Source organism: Pseudopipra pipra, chromosome 2 (genome assembly GCF_036250125.1).
Source record: "Pseudopipra pipra isolate bDixPip1 chromosome 2, bDixPip1.hap1, whole genome shotgun sequence".
Taxonomy (NCBI): Eukaryota; Metazoa; Chordata; class Aves; order Passeriformes; family Pipridae; genus Pseudopipra; species Pseudopipra pipra.
In genome coordinates this window covers 38,924,827-38,942,410 of record NC_087550.1, presented here as the reverse complement: position 1 = coordinate 38,942,410, position 17,584 = coordinate 38,924,827, and the positions used below count along the sequence as shown (strand labels likewise).

The following is a 17,584-nucleotide window of genomic DNA, read 5'->3' as shown; positions in this document are numbered from 1 at the left end:
TTTAACCTGCTTGAAAACAGAGGTTTTCTAGGCTGAAGCCTCCCCTCCCCCCTGAATCATTTGTCAATTTATTTACTTTTTGTTCAGACAAATAAATAAAACACACAAAAATTAACCCTGCTTCAACTTGTATTTTCAAGTTTAAACAAGCTTCAAAACCATCCTACATCAACCTTGTTCAACAGCAGCTGATAGAGACTAAAGAAAAGAGCAATAGAGGCAATATCACAGCTGCATCATGCAGTCTCAGGCAGGGCTGCTGCAAACCCACTTCATCATCCTGCTCGTGTTCACGACCTTCTGCATGACTTAAACTGCTCTGGAGCCACGCTCTGATGACAGGAACAAAATGGGAAACAACAGAGAGAAATACATCAACTAATTTACTCCTTGGAGCATGAAATGGGATGATGTTTCTGTAACCATTTACAGCCACAGAATGTACAGATGTTTAGAAGATACACGGTTTATCCTGTTTTGAGGTGGTATTTAAAACAGGAAGATCCATTTGGACTGATGCTCCTGACATTGGATGGTTTTTACCAACAACCAGGCCTTAGTGGAAACCCACCTGTCTCCTAACAGGAATTAGGAGACTGAAACACTGTCCCCAGTGTTTCAGATTTTTTGCCTTGTGGAATTCTTGACAAAACAGCTGAGCATTTGAAAGACATCTGCACGCTTGGTATGGGAGGCTTAAGGTGCAGTTCCTCAGCCTTTGTAAGCAATGCCAAGAGCTTTTCTCCTGCTCCTCGATTGCTCCAGGGAACTGAACGTACCATGGCTCTTCCTGCAGAACGTTTCATACCGAGCTGTGCCTGCAAAGCCTCCCGGGCACAGATCATCACGTATGCACTCGAGCTGGCAGTCAGGTAACTTCACGGAGGATCTGTGCCAGCACCCTGCATTCTCATGTCTTTTTGACCTGCCACATTCCACAGCTCCCACAGCATCCAGCTGAGGGATAAACTCAAAGAGGATTCTTGAGCAGATACGGGCAATTAAAAATTTCAGCAGCACAGCTGCTTTCGACTGTGGGTACACAACCCAGTACAAGAGAGGGTGCCAGCAGGGCATCCCGCAAGCAAACCTAACACAGGTGAGATGACTCCCAAGGGGTATCCTTGAGAGAAATCCTCTCCTTGCTCTTGGGAGCGACCACCGTGCTCCGGGGATGAAACCCGGGACCTGCCACCTTCCCTCGGTTCTCACGAGGACAAAAAGGGAGATCCCGGCCCATCCTGTGCCCAGCGGCACAGCGAACCGCACACCCCGGCGGTGCCGGCACTTCCCCGCACGGCGGGGCGGTGTCTCGGTGTCTCGGCCCCTCGCCCGCCCCGCCCCGCCCGCCCCCGCGCGGCACGCCGGGCCAGCATGGCCGCCTGCCGGCCCGCGGGGCGCCGGGCACTGCGCTGACACACAGCGCCCGCTGCGGGGCCGCCCCGCTCCGCCCGGCATGGAGGAGAGCTCCAGCTGCGAGAGCCTCGGCGCCGGGCGGGCGGCGGCGGCGCGGCCGCCCAGCGGCGACTCCCTGTCCAGGTAATGCCGCCGCAGAGCCGTCGCCGCCCGCCCGCGGGGCGCCGGGGCCGCGCCGCCGCTGCCGCAGCGCCGCGGGGCTCGGCCCTCGGGGACCACCGCCGGGCCTGGGGGGAGAGGGAGGGGCCGGCAGGGGAAAGCAAACCGAGGGGATGGGGCTGGTGCCATTTTCTCCCTCCGTAGGCCGGAGGCTCCGGCGTTTCCCCGGGGTCGGGTCTCTCCCGGCGAGGTGCCTCGGGAGTGTCCCTGCGCTGGAGGTGGCGGTGGGGTGGCGGTGCAGGAAGGCAGGCGTGGGCACCGCTCGACTGCGGCACAGCCGGTTTCTCTTCCAGGCCTTTAGTCAGAGCAGGAGTTGCCACCCGCACCAGGCTCTCGGTAAATCCCTGCATAGCCAAAGCGGTGCTCCTGCCCTGGGTTCCTGAGGTGAAGGGATTTGGGAGATCGGCAGCATAGGTGGGCGCTGCTGGAAGGGCAGGTACGGCACCCGGTTGGTAGCTGCCATCCCGCACTCTGCCTTGCCCATGCCAGGCCTTGTCCTCTGCTTCTTCAGGAACAAATTTCCTGTGGTTTGTTGAGCGTTTGTGGTTTTGCCCTTATGGCTTTTTCTGAGAGCTTGATTTTGTGGTCTCAGTGGCTTTTAATGCCATGTGTGTAATTTTCAAAGTCTTTAAGCCGCAGAAGCCAAAAGGAAACTTTCGTGTTCCTCCCATCCTCTGCAGGCTATCGGTGAAATTTGAGTTTTGTGACTTGAAAGCGCATCTTGCTTGGGCCATGTGTTTGATGGAGGAGGGTGCAGTAGGGAGGACACTGACAGATTGGCATGGATTGTGGCATGAGAGGCCCTGGATGTTGTGGTAGAGCAGGGATGCTGGGATGGCTGCTAAAGGTTGTTCTGTCCCATTCTGGCTGTCCTTGCCATGCCCAAGTTGTAGGATTACATGGTAACTCAGGCTGAATGGTCTCAGCATCCCTCAGTCCAGCTTCCTGCTCACAGCAGGGACAGCTCTAAGATCAGATCAGGCTAGTTTTGGCTTTTACCCAGTCTGGTCTTGAAAACCTACAAAGATGAAGTGCACAGAACCTCTCTGGGCAGCCCATCGGCATCTCCTGCATACCTTCCACATAGGCACTGGGGCTGCTCCAGGCTCCCACAACCTCTCCTCGCAGGCAGGTTGCTCTAGCCCCGCTATCCCAGTGTTGCTTCTCTGAACTCCCTCCAGCTCATCAATGTCTTTCCTGTGCTGGGAGGCTAAGACCTGGATGCAGTGTTCCAGAAGCACTGTAATGAGATCCTTCCCCAGATCTCCTGGCTCTGCCTTTGTTCCTACAGCCCATGGTGCTGGTGGCCACTTTGCTGCCAGCATCTCCATACTTCCATGCTTGGCTTTTACCCAGCTGCTCCTCAGACAGGGAGTGCCCAGCTTGCACTTGGATTCCTTCATCCTTGAGTCCTTTATGAATCCTCATTCTTATTTCGCCTTTCATCAAGTTCTTCTGTTCCCTGCTCTCTGTATTGGTTTCTTTCTGCAGTTTACCAGTGCTCTGCCAGATGCCTACAGGCCTCTTTCTCCCTTACCTGACTGACCCAATATATTCTTCTTTTTTCCTCTGCATCAGCTCAGGCAACTTGGAGCCATGTGGAGGTCAGTCTCTGTAAGAGGCCTGTGGACACTAGAGAGAGCTTAACTCAGAAGAGCCAGTGGCTACAAGGAAGCTCCTGTTCAGCCTCTCAGCAGCATGCCCTGCACAGATGGAACTGTTGGGAAATTGAGATGATAAATCTGTTTCTGTTGAGCACGCACAAGGCTGTGTCCTCCAAGCTCTGAAAAGGCCCAGACTTTAACAGATTTCTTGGGATATAAAAAAGCTTACTCAAAAGCTTTCAGAATTTCAAGTCTCTGCTCGAACATCTAGAACCCATAGAAGAAAGCTGGTCAATTTTTTTTATGTATTCTAAACAAATTCTATTTTTTTCTAGCCAGGTGTTTGAAATAGATGAATGTTTTTCATCTGTAATTATTAATAAAAAACTCTCATCTCGAGTTGGCGTATGCTGTGAAACTTTTTAGTTGAGAGACTGGGGCAAATTTTGTTGAAGATTAGGGCAAAATTATAAAGAAGTAAAATAAGGTTCTTATAATGAGAGATGCCTGGTGACCTTCAGAATGTTTATTATCAGATTCCTGCGCAAATCTAGTGATGCTTATGCACAAATAAATAATTTTATGTGAATTGGACAGTAGATCGATTTTCATCTTTTTTTTCATTAAAGCCGTACTGCAGTCTTATTTTATGCATCAGAACAATTCCTCTGAAGCTAATGGGACTATTTATATGCACTGAAATATAGTTATTTTCATACTGTGTTTGTGATCTAATAGCTTGACCAACTTCAAATTGTAACCTGTGACTGGGACATATTTTCACCAAGTGATTTTGTTTAAAAAGAAGAAGTTAGCCTTGGGGATGATGTGAGGAACACAGTGAATCATGAGGATGCTGCCATCAGTTTTTATAATCCATTTTTATTTAAAAGGAACAAAACCCAAGAAATGAGTAGAAGGTCACTCATCCCAGAAATCACAGTTACCCAGCCACATGAAACCTTACTGAGTTGTAGTTACTGAATTGTTTTATACAAGATTTAGAAGACTTGGAAGGGTGCTAGTATGAAATACATACAGCAGTGCATTCCTTAGAGTCTCTCAGCTCCAGCTTGGAAGTTAAGTGTTATATTTCTGGAGATATTTAAGATCTGACTCCTTGAGAAGACATGCTTGATAGAGTTTACTTATACTTAAGGTTGCTCACATTTGAATAAGTGCCTTAAAGAACATATATAGGTTTATTTGTCTTTTAATAATGCACATAAGATACGGCAGTAATGGCATTCAACTGTGAAAGTTGCTTTGATATTTTAATAGACCCTAGTAATGTGCAATACCTGTGGGCCTTGAGGAAGATATGAGAATAGCTAAACAAGTGTTATCTACTTTCTCTCCCAACTGGAAAATGTTTGAAAAACTTATAGTATAGCACAGGGTAAAAAATCCGCAGCTCTGTGTGAAAATACAAGTTAGTTTCAGATGAGCAGGTCACAGCTAATTAACTCAGCTGCCCCTCAGTTGTGCTGAAACAGCCATTCTGCTTTTCAAGTCTCAGCTGTCTCACCCAGTGCGAGGTTTGGGTGGCACAGCACTGGGTTCTGCAGCTCTCTGTGGTTTCCAAAGGTCAGTATTTAGGATGGACTTTCCTCTTACATCCTGTTCTCATGGAAGACGCATGACCATGAGCCAACTACTTAAAAAGAGCTGTGGGGTATTTAACTAGCAGCTTGAAAGAAGCGTTTGTGTGTATCTGCAGTTGTCAGTCCAGGAACAACCCATGAGACAGAAGAAGGAGTGAGGTGAAACACTGATTCTAATGTTGGATGAGCTACAGTACAGTTATGTCCAGAAGAGTAAGCTTTACTCAATGTTATGGGCTGCTTTTATATCTCTAAAATGGCCTGAGGATCCTGGGTGAGTGAGTAATAAACGTATTTCAGCTGTGCTAGTTATTCAGACTTCTTCCGAGACCACTCTTAAGATGAATTTGTGGGTGGATTTTTTGTATTGTTCTCTTTTTCAAATTTGAAGTTGCATATGGACCCTTTGACCTTTGGAATTCAAAGGAACAGCCAACAGAATTCTATCATAATCTTTTCCTTTTGTGAAAGGAAAGTCAGATAGAGCCATGTATGACTTTAGCAGAACATATGACTGTAGGAAAGAAGTGATGTCAAACTTCAGATATTTACTTTTCATTAAAAGTGATTAGGCATTTTGTCCATGTAGTCTGTGTGCTTATGTACTGTAGTTTCTGATTTAACATAGTTCTCTTTATATTCCTCAGAAATGTTATCTGAAAAAGCATATCACAGTCCAATAAGATACCTGAGATGCTTTCTGTTAGATCTGCTGAAGGTAAATTTATATTGCCTGTGCAAAAGTGTGGAGGTGATTGTACTGTAAAGAAACTGCTATAGGAGATGTCAGTGATATTTCTACCTTGGTATAAAATGAGAAGAAGAGGTAAGGCAGTGGGCAGATGTTTACCATCAGCATGACTGTAGCAATGTTTGATGTTATCACTGTCTTGGTTGCTCGTTACCACTTCTGTGCTGGTGGTTATCATCCAGAGAGGTCTGCAGACTCATGGATCCTATACATTACACTTTTACTGAAGCATATGAGAACAATTATGCTCCTTGTCTTTATGTTTTCAGGAATAACTCTGAAAACATAAACTCTGTGTAAATCAGTGCAGCAAGGTCTGTTGAAGCAATAACTCCATGAGGTATAAACTCCCCCTTGTCTCAAATAAGGCCCTGTCAATACGTGGTCTGATTTAGGGCTATGTTGAAGGAATTCTTTCCCCACGGGTCAGAGTGATGCTGGAAGGAGCTGAGTCTGTGAGCTGTTGGCTAAGGAGGGCTTTTGCTGTAGCACCACATTGCTACCAGATGTATGAGCTTTGCTGATTGAGTTGTTTTGTGATGAGTCATTGAAGTTAGAGTTTGAAAGGGAAGATTTTTGCCAGTTCTGGTGTTTGGTGAAATGCGAGTAGCTATCGTTTTCCTTGTGGGCTTTGAGAACATTGCTTGCATTTGATTTCTTGTATGTGTGAAGCAGGATTTCTCAAGAGTTGTTACCAGTAAAGAAAAGTGCGTTGCTGGCTGAGCGTTGATAATAAACTGGTTTTTGCATCTAAGAAACTTAACACTATGCCTAGAACTAATTAGCGACTCCAAATGGGCTCATTGTCATTGATTTTAATATGTAAGTGATAATTTATAACAGTTGCAACTGAAGCCCATTCTGAGATAGGTTTTGGGGGTTTTTTGTGTACTGTATGTTGTGAAGCTAACTAGTAGTTTTGCCTGCATATAGATTTGCAGAGCAAGAAGAATCTTTTTAGAGTCTCAGGATTTGGGGCAGAAAATAATGAAAATAACATTCAGTAAGAAAGAGTTTAGAGCTTTTAATTTACACAGTGTGCTTATGAAGAGAAACCATTACCTCTGAAGAATTGGGGAACTATTTTAAGTAGCAGTCTTTGCCATGCAAATTTCTGTTCCTTCATTCAGCAGATACTATTCCTACTTGTCTCAGAGTGCGAGACCTTCAGTCTTAAACATTTTCCTCTGTTAGACACGTCCACGTCTCTTTGTCCCAGCCCTGACTGTTCCATAAAACATGTTTGATTTATGACAAAAATGTTTGGTTTTAAGTATATTTTTCATTTGAGAGTATAAAATAAAACTGACACTCACCTGTTCATTGTTGTAATTAATGTTACATTGCTGTTTAAAGGCTACATGGGAATTTGCGGTGCCATGGTTTTAGCTCCTGTACAGATGGTGATGATTTCTGTGCTGAACAGACAGGGACCAACTATTTAAATGTGCCTAAGCCAGGACTACTCTATTTTTAATAATGCCTGGTGAATAATTTTACTAAGCTCTTGGATGTGCAGTCGATTGCTGAGACTCCTTGCTGAGAGACTGGACGAAGAGCGAGAAAGTCTAAGGATGAGATGAAAAACTGCGGTGGAGACATGAGGCAAGATCTGGCAGCTAGTGAGGAGTAAAGTTAGGCTCAGAACACGACTCTCTTGGGTCCCAGCAAGCACTGCCTTTTCTGAAGAGAGATGCTAATGCTATGTTGACTAACAGTCTATTTGCTAGACAGTTCTGAGTTGTACACATAGGAGTTCCTTAACTACAGGCTATTTACGACAGAGACGCAGTTACAGAACCTGAATTTTAAGATTGAGGATGACCTGACAATGTCAGATTACACAGCTCCTATCTGGTGCAAGATTGTACTCCTGCTATGACTTCAGTTATAGGTTAACACTTGTCTCAAACATATTTTGTCACCTATTTCAGATATTTTATCATCTCCCTTCCTTTGCTAATTCTTTTATACCTCACGTACAAAGGCAATAACTGCATTTGGAAAGGTCATAATACCTCTTGAATGGCTCAGCAAATCAATAGTCCACGTCTTTTTCATTAATCTTTTCCTGATGACCTGCTTTACTGTTACTGGTTTTTCAGTGTTGAGGGTATCAGCCAGTGTAAAAAGAGACCTGATCCATACACCAGAGGGCTTATGTTGACTCAGGAGTTGGACTCTGTGATCCTTGTGGGTCCCTTCCAACTCGGAATTTTCTATTTTACCAGAAGGCTTAGTCAAGGAAAACAAAAAAACAAGCATTCATGAGAAATGTATCAGGAACAGAGGTCACTTTGATATATAGGTGTTACATACAAGTGTATTTGTAATACAGCACATGAAAAAGTCTTTTTATTTGTCCATGGGAAGCCCATTCCACCATGAGGAAGAGGGTGACAGGAAGGGAATGAAGTGCTTAGTTTGTAGAGGTGTCTGGGATAACCCAGGGAAGGCAGAGAACAGGAGAGACACTGTCACAGTAGTTACCCCATCTTCGTTTTTAACTGAAAAAACATCTGGCTCTTTTATTGCCCTAGTAACTGGAAGCTAATTGAGGAAAAAAATCTGTGAAAGACAACAACAAAAAAAATCAGTGGAACTTTTCAAGTATTTGCTTTTCCCTTTCCTACCATCTGTAGTTACTTTTGCCAGAGAATGTTCTCACTCAGTAATTTTCCAGTGATTTCAAGGTAGCTCTTTTCTTTGTTTCTCTCTTGATTCTCTATTCCATGGATTCTTTTCCATTGCTTTCTAAATCTTGATATATTTGATGAGGAGAAAAGTGTTAGCAGTTTTTGAGTACATAATCCCTTCAAGGTGATGTTCTAGTAATTTAGTTAGCTCTGTACAAATGCTTCCACTTTACGGATCTGACCTTTGTAGTCTTCTGGCCATTGCTTCAGAATCATTAATGCTGGGTCACCCAGTGATTCAAATTTGATCTGGGTCAGGTGTGGGGGTGTGATCATATTTCTGCTAACTATTTAGAAAAACACGAGCTTCAGGATTTTTTTTCCTTTGTTCTGGGAAGACTGGCAACACCTGTTTAGAATAAAACAACGTGTTTATCTGGATTTATTTACTGTGATGTAGGGACTACATGCCCATACAAAGTGTTACACTCAAAACCTTGTTTAAGGGCAAAAAGGCAGCATGTCTTTATATAGCAAAGAATTTATTCTTAGTGTAACTGAATTTTTGCAAGTTTAACCATTATTAGTCCAGGTGCAATTATTACAGGAAAAGAAAGAATTATGATGCTGTTAAAATGTCATACATTCAGTTCTTGGTTTCTACCTCTCATCTTGGTGTGATGTTCATCCCTCTCTTACTCCTCTCAGCTCCAAGGTTGCTGATTTTATTCTGGCGGTGGTGGGTGTTGCAGCAAGTTGTCAACATCTGGAGTCCTTTGCTAGCAGAAGTATGAGGTTCATCTTGATGATTTTTTTCTTCTTTACTGTAGGATCCACCTGGGATCATTTTAGTATGTTTGGTAAAACAACTACACCTGTCTCTTTCTTCATTGCTCTGCGGTTCCACATTACATCTGATTTTTTTTTCCCCACATATAGTTGCTTTTATGGGTATTAGATACTGTTTCTTTGTTCTGTTTGTTACCCCTAAACCCAGTTTTGTCCAGCTCCAGGTCTGCATTTCTTTGGCTGACTGTTGGTGAGTTGTTTATAACCATGGTCTCCAGTGCCAAGCTTGAGCCCAATTTCTCCTCTTGTGGCTGTACTCCTCCATGCCACATCCCGTGTCTCTACTTCTCCAGACCTCTGCTGTGATAACAGGCTGTTGTATTTCTCTATACAAAGTTACTACATTACTGGTGAGTGTTTTAATCTGTGTAGAATAGCTGCTTGCAACTGTTGTCTGTGCAAAACTATGGTTGTACCTCACACAAACAAAAATAAAACAAAGTAGATACACGCACCTGGCCAGTTACAGAAATTGCAGTCACACCTAAACCAGTTAAAACAAAGCTGCAGGCAGGCCAAGAAAAGTTCAGGCAAAGCAAGAGTGGCCTGAGGCCCTGAAAATTCACTGCAAAGTTTGTGGCCTATGAGGAGCAATGGCAGTACTGAATGACAGGGCTAAAAGTTAACTATTTTTTTCTGTACAAAGAGTAACTGCTAGAGTGATTATACATCTGATCATTGCTTGGTGTTTTGTGATCAAAGTGTTTGGTGGGTTTTTTACCCCAGTACAAAATGCACTGAGTTGAACCACAGCCTCACTCCTACATTTTGCCTTTAGTGAAAATAAAGCATTTGTGCTATTTTTATTGCTGTGGTAATAAATCCTATTGTTGATTTCAGTTGATACCACTGATGAATGGTCTTCTCGAAGAGTAAGGTTGCACAGATCAGTAGTAGGATTACCCTCATCAATGGGTTCAGCTAAATCTGCCCATGAAAGAGCTGAAGGCTGTCAACAACTTGGTTACAATTCAAAGACTGAAGGGCCTGTCTGGCTGCTGTGGAGAGCAGATGCTGAAGGCAGGGACAGGTCACAGAGAACAGGTCATTAGATGGGAGCCACTGTGCAGGAGGGCCTCCAAGCTCTATCCACAGGCACGTCATGTGAGAGAATAGAATCACAGCATCACAGAATATTCTGAGTGGGAAGGGACCCACATGGATCATTTAGTCCAACTCTTAAGTGAATGGCCCATACAGGGATTGAACCAACAAGCTTGACATTATTAACCCCTTGCTGTAACCAACTGAACTAATCTCAGAGTGTGAGGCCTGTAGTACCAGAGATGAACTGCTGAAGGATGACTGTCAAAATCAATCATCACAGTAGAGATTGGTTAAACCAGTAGATGGGATACCTTTAGTAAATCAAAACTGGTCAGCAATCTCATTTGTAAATAGAACCTCTCTGAAAAGAAATGAAAATTATGAGATATTCTGCTCGTTTTACCCAAATTGACTTTTGGAGTAGACTGTTCTTGAAAATTCAGGCTGTGTCTTCCAGTCTAAGAATGGATATCCCACTCCCACACCGAAAGTGAACCCCATACCTTGTAAGAGAGTACTTCTCAAGTCTTTTTCCTCAAAGGTGAAGCAACATGCTAACAGAGTGGTCATTAAACACTGGGGTGTGAGAAGAATGATGTGTTGGGACTGTTTGTGGATGTGCTCAGGACTTGTGCTGGCAGAGTAGTCTTGAGCCTTCACTTATTACCACCTGCTGGGGTATAGCTTGTGCTGATCACTGCTGCCTCCAGCACCATGGAAAGACATAGTTTCTCTTTTTTTTTGCTAAAACATACTGTGATTCTAGATTCCACTTTTTGCTTCCACTTTGCATAAAGAAAAATACAGGCATCCTGCATGAGATTTTTCTCATCTCATTGGACTGATACAGAGTTCTGGTAGTCTCTGGGTGGTTTTTGTAGACACTGATGAAGAATGAGTCATCTCAGTTTCTCCACAGTGACTCTAAGTATAGCCTACAGTGAATAATTCAGGTGTGACCACCTCCACAGAGCTCCCTCCCCATCATTGTGGTAAGGGCAAAAAGTGCATTGAATTTGGGTTGTTCTCCACTCCAAAAAAGGAAGGAGCTATTTCTTAATTCACAGCTTTCCTCTTTTTTACGTTGGCTAAATCTGTTCACAACAGAGAAGAGAGCAGAGATTTGTAGTTTGGTTTCCTAAGCCCCATTTCTTCATGTATGTGTGTGTGTGTGTATGTGTGTGTGTGTAGACACTGTATGTGTCTAGTTTGTCTGCTAATAGTTTTTGTAACATGTGGGCAATTTTAACCATGTTTGACAGAGGAGTGGAAATAGTAACTTAGAACAAGTTTTGCATTTAAACAAAGACGGAAATGGGAAGGGAGGGCACAGCAGTTCTTCCTTTACAGAATAACTTGTTTCTTTTCCAACACCGGAATACCTAGTCAAGTTAGAGAAATACATTTTATTCTCAAATTTTTGTATTTGCTTATTTTCCTGTGCTGCAAAAAGATGTCTGCAAAAGGCTGTGTTCTGTTGAAAGCACAAAGCAAATACAAACTACTCTGCTGCAAGACACTCGTCTTCAGAAAACCAGGGTAGGATCTGGTTCAGATTGCCATATCTCCTTGTGAAGTGGATTATCTAAAACCTCCTTACCCTTGACAAAGCCAATACACTCCACAAGTAATTCAGTAGAACAAAGATAAGTGTCCACTCTGAGCTGAGTTGTCATCTAGACTCCACTGCCTGGGTTTCCATTGGGTAAGTGGGAGCATAGACACCTCTCGTATCTACTAACCAGAGGCAAACCATTCTGACCTTTTTGATCCTACTCCTTTTTGAGTTACTTTGCTTTTCACATATGTTGATTCCTGCTTGAGGAAGCAGAAGTGACAGAAAGATGTGGCTGTGGGTGATCTTAGATTAGCCCTCATTTCGGATGAATGAGAACTGATGTACAGAAAATACTCAGATGGCCTGCAAACTTTGTGTGCCTCATTTCATTGTAAGGTGGAAGAATTTGAAAGACTTTTGTTTTCATCATGTACCCTACAACTGGCCAGTGGGGTGCATGAGTGTGCAGAGCCCTTTGCCAAATCTGGGCCATATGTAAAGAAGTGAATGGCTGCTTAACACTTTATAAACTGGGCTTTTTATTAGGCAATAAATGGGACTGAGCTTGTGGAGTGACCTGGCACCAGTTATGAGTGTTGAACCTGGAAACTTTAACTCACTGACCATCATCTTCAACAATGCTGGGCTCTCTGAGAGTTGAGACGATACAGAATTACAGAATTGTTAGAGGTGGAAGGGACCTCTGGAGATCTAGTCCAACTCCCTGCCAAGAAAGGGTCACCTAGAGCAGGTGACACAGGAACACATCCATGTGGGTTTTGAATGTCTCCAGAGAGGGAGACTCCATGACCTCCCTGGGCAGCCTGTTCCACCCTCAGTGTAAAGAAGTGGCAGTGCTGTGCCACCCTCAGTGTAAAGAAGTACTTCCTTATGTTGAGGTGAACCTTCTTGTTGTTTAGTTTATGGCCACTGCTCCCTGTCCTATCACTGGACACCACTGAAAAGTGTGTGGCACCACCCTCTGGACACCTGCCTTTTGGATATTAATAAGATCCCCTCTCAGTCTTCTCACACAGGTGTTCAGCGCTTCTGAAAACATCCTGTATTATCCTATGTTGAATTTCTGGAAATATAGCCCCCAAGTTATTGAATACTTGTCTGACTTTAGCCTTGAGATTTTGCTAGGGAACAATTTCATGCAGGGGCTGGGCTGTCAGTGGAATAAAGTTGTTCTCAATCTTTTTTTTGCGCTGATTGTGGCAGAGCACATGGCTGCGTATTGTCTGCGAAAGCTTATCAAGGTGTTACACCACATCAGTTTTGCTAGGTGATACAAGACTCTCCAGATTGGCTATATTTATATATCCTTTCTTCCTTCTTTTGATTTTTCCCAGGATGGAATAAGTAATGTAATTGATCAGTAAATCACTGGTATTTTTAATTCCTGTGGGTGTTCGGTTTATTGGGGCGAGGGGGTTGCGTGGTATGTGTTTAGAAGAAAATCAGAACATTTAACAATGTGTTTCGTTCTAACTGAGGTGTTTTTTAAATAGGGACATAGGAAGGAATCTAAAGAAAAACTGAGACAGCACATGAACTGTGAGAAATACATGTATATTTGCTTAATCTATATTCAACTGGTTCTTAGTATGAAACTAAAAATTAAGGCATTGCCAGAATACAAATAGTAAAAGAAAAGTTATATCTGTCTTTTTATTCAGTTCTCCTTTCTGTCCTTAAGGTGAGTAGTTATTAATATAATTTTTGTTTCTATTTCTTTCTTTGATCAAGTTAATAGCTTTTTCCTAAAAATAAAAATAAATTTATAAGCAAACAAAATATTTGATATCCTATGTTTGGTTTTTTTTTTTCTGCTTCTCCTTGCTCTCAGGTTCTGGACTAGTTTTTGCAACTTATTATGGGAATATCTGAATTTGCATCAAAATCCTGATAGTTTTTTACTTGTATGTCTTTGTCTGGCTTGATATATTTTAAAGGAATGTTGTGGAAGTTTATATGGTAAATATAAATATTAATTAACTGCAGGAGTGATTTTGAATTGTATGTAGGATTTCCATCATGGCTTTTGTCTTCATTCAAAGTGCTTATGGAGACAGTTAGATGTTGCCATCCCTCTTTCTCCTGTGGGGTGCAATGGTAAATCCAGGGTTGCTCTGATGTAGGAGATAGCAGCACCACCCAGGTCTCTTAGTTCTCTGCCACAGAACACCCTGAGCCCTGGAGTCAACACCTTCTGCAGGCAGGGCTAAGGGCCATGGGTGTTCTCATAGCACCAGGAAACACTAGAAGTTGGATTCTTGAGTTGCCTTTTTGCCACAGCAGTCATGCAGCATGGAGATTCCCTTGGCTGTGGTCTGCTGAGACTGCTGCCTGGAGTGTTTGGGGAAGAGGGCTGCAGGTCAGGACATATACTGATTCATCGTTGCCCAAGAGATCACTTTTCAGACATCCTGTCAGTCAGTGATCTCCCTGATGGCTTTCTGTCTGTCCCTGTGCAGCAGTGCCTCAACCATCTGAAGCGTGAGGTGCTGAATCATCTCTGCCTCAGCCATGTTTTTTTGACCCAGAAATACTGTTTTCTTGGGGGGTGCGGGCAAGATCTTCTTGACTTCTAGTTCAGTCCTGCCCTCTGTAGCATCTTTGAAAACAAAGGGTCTAACTCCTTCTGAACAACACTAAAGATCCCCAGAAGTATAGCAATAAGAAAGTAGGAAGACACAGAGAAGAGCAGGTGGGAGCACTGTTCTAGCAGGCAACTCTGTTTGTGTTGACAGCAGGCAGGGTTGTGATTTGAACTTCGCCTTACAGTCGTAATTTATTTTCAGTGCTAAGGGTCTGTATGAGTGATTGGAAACCCCTGAGCTTTGGAGTACAGACCCAGATGTATGCACCACCTCTAGGAAGTCTGTCAAACCTTCCTCCCAAGGGCTGGGGCAGAGCCAGACTGATGGGGCTGCCTTTCTGTTGAGTCTCACCTGCAGCAGGTGTGTTGCCTGCCTTGCCAACTGCTCAAACTCCCAATGCTGCAAGCAAATGTGCTTGTCCTCATGGTGGATTTTGCAATCCAAACATTTCCATTAGGAACAGGAATCAGATCAAAGTATTGGACTACCAGTCTGCTTTTAGAAGGTAGTAACTTATTTTGGACTCTGTGGATATGGGCTGAAATTGAAGTGGTGAAACAAAGACAAAATGTCAATTCCTTGCAGAGGTCTGAGGACTTCTTGAATTTTTTTTCTTATGTTCTCTTGTACCTGAGTATAGGAGCTTGCTAGAAACCTAACTTCCCTTTTGTTTCTCTTGTGAATATAGATAATTTTGTAATTATCTTCCATGTGCTGATCAGACAATATTGTTTGAGACCTCTGATAGCTCCTGTTCTTCTTGTTTTTTACCTTCTGGATTGTTGACTCATGAAAGCATGATACTGTGGGCTGCTTGCTGTTATTAATTACATGCTGCATATTGGTTTGTCTTTGGGCGTTGGTCTTCTATTCTTGGAATCTTGCAGATATTTTAAACAATCAGCCTATTGTTTAGCAAGTGCATGCACTGTAGGCCTTTTGTGAATTCGAGTTGAAAAATAATAAAAGAATGACTAATGGAGCACGAACGGTGCTTGTGACACTGTAGTCCATTGTGTAACTACTGAGAGCAGAATTTGCATTCCTAGAAAAGCTTGTTCACGGTCAAAATATAGGACATTCTCTTTATGGCTCATGGGAAAACATGTACTATATATTCAGCTCTGGACGCTATTTGGAAGGATCAACTTTTAAAAAATGTCATTTTCCTCTCTTGGAACAGTGAAGTCAGACTGAGACCCGGCTTTGCTTGGCAACAGATGTGAATCTTTTTCATTCAGGCAAGTGGCATGGGGGGGGCTATTTTAGGTCTGTCACATACATGCACCATGATTTGTTTGTTGAAATGGCTTCTTTTTAAGATGATATTGAACTCTGACATTGCCGGCCCTTTTGAATAGTAGGGGTACATTGTTATATAATATAACTGTCTGCCTTCTCTGAATACCAGAGGCAGCCTGGCAGTTGGTGCTTTTCTTTCCTTCAAAAGCATATTTGTTTATAGCTTTTAGTTTTTCCCCTGTGATTGTTGCAGGTCAAGCAGAGGTTAAAGTGGGATCTTCAAATGTTTTGAGAAATCGTGAGTTCCACGTACGGGAAATGTAGCAACTGTCTCTCTTGCATGTGCATAAAAAGAGGGTGCTGGGTGTTCAGAGGGATAATCTCGTGTATGCTATAGGTAGTTTCCTGTGGCACTTGCTGTCTAGGTAGAATTAGTCTATTTTGATTTTGCAATTTACTGTGAAGAATTAAGGTGGGGTCACTGCTCACTGGAGATAATACTCCTTTGTCTGTCTGTGAAATCTCTTCAGGAAAGGTGTGTGCCTGTTATTATGGGCACACATGGTACTGATCACTGTGGGAGTCCTGTCCTGGGAGAGATGGTGCCAAAATGCTAAAACTTAATTTACAGCAGCAGAGCCTGTTCTGGCTCCTTGGCAGAGCGGAAGGCAGCACGGAGTGCCCAGCTCCCGCTTCAAGGCCCTGGTTCCATTAGATGCTGGCTGAGCTTTGAAGTGCTTGCCTGAAGAGGCATGTATGAGGGACTTCTGAGGACCCTTCGGTGTCTATATGTATATACAGATAAGGACTATGGGGACCACTTAGCCTTAGCAGAGATCCACAGAGAGCTGCTGTAAATGGGAGAGTCTGATGTGGGCAACAGCTGGATGTCCCAGGCCAGTTCAGCCAGGACTAGCTAGGACAGAGTCATATTCATGGGGAACAAGTACCAGTTTGTCTCCCTCTGCTCTGATGTGACCCTAGAGGTTTTTCAGTATTACTTTTTTCTTCTCTGAAAGAAACAGGTGTGTTGAAACTGTTGAGGAGGGAGTGTGGTCAACTTGAGTTTGGGAAGTGAGCGGGCAGCGCTCAATATCTTTGCAGCACTGTACTTCTAAGAGAAGTGCCAAAGTGCTGCAAGTGCTTCTATTCATGGCTCTGCTGTAAATTCGAACCAATTGGACCCTGCTCTCTTAGCATTTGAAGCTTCCAAATTCAATTGTATTTGCCATTAGTCATCATTAATTTGCAGTTTTCACCTTGATTAAGTTTTAGGAATGCACATAATGAGAAACTTCTTAAAAAAACAGGAAGAGAGGAAATGGAAATTTGCCCTCTACAGTGTTTTTCTCATTTATGACCTCCGTGTCTGAAACTGTGTCTCTCAGTGGTGCATTTTGTCACTTGTTTTCCATGTCAGTTCAGTGACTATTGAAACAAAATATTCTGTTTGATACAGAAGAAATGGTGTGAGCAGCTCATGCTAATTAGCATCTGAGTAATAGGCACACCTTTCCAAGCAATGAAGCAGCTACTTTTACTGACAGGGAAAGAATATTCATAAAGAAGGTGCTGGAAAGGTGACTTTATCATCACTGACTATGTTTTGGTTGTGTTATAGGAGTGAGCCGGGTTAGTATTTTAAGACACTGGTACAAAAAATAGGTGTCCTTAAGCCTTGTGCATATACTGTAAATAAAAATGGCATATTTTTCAGAAGTGTGTTTCCCTTCTGTTCCATCAATTTTTCATAGAATTATGGTTGTTAAATTCATATGCACATTCCTGCTCATTGATTTAGGAGGGGAACTTTAGGAATCAGAACCTGATCTTTTTTTTTTTTCCCCTTCTTGTGGTCTGTTTTGGTTTTGTTTTATTTTGTTTGAGATTTTTGTCCGTTTGGTTGTTTTAGACAGTATCCTATTTTGAAGCAGGACAAAAGTCTCTTTCTTACTTTTCAAAGTCTGAACAAGTGTCAGAGAACCACAGAATGGTTTTGGTTGGAAGGGACCTTACAGATCACCCAGTTTCAGTCCTCCTGCCATGGGCAGGGACACCTTCACTAGACCAGGTTGCCCAGGGCCTGATCCAGGGTGGCCTCGAACATTTCTA

At 43.1% G+C, this 17,584-nt stretch overlaps 1 protein-coding gene across 2 annotated transcripts in view; it reads left to right on the top strand.

Annotated features, from left to right (window-relative positions):
* Nucleotides 1-1,356: 1,356 nt before the first annotated feature.
* MTMR2 (myotubularin related protein 2) overlaps nt 1,357-17,584 on the top strand; it is a 64,640-nt gene continuing 48,412 nt past the window's right edge. The window contains exon 1 of one of the 2 annotated variants that reach the window (XM_064645122.1): nt 1,357-1,539. In XM_064645122.1, coding sequence (XP_064501192.1) covers nt 1,457-1,539 — 83 coding nt within the window. In that variant the 5' untranslated portion in view covers nt 1,357-1,456. Of the gene's footprint in view, nt 1,540-15,330; nt 15,472-17,584 lie in introns of those variants that run through there. The other variant, XM_064645123.1, reaches the window with a different exon arrangement.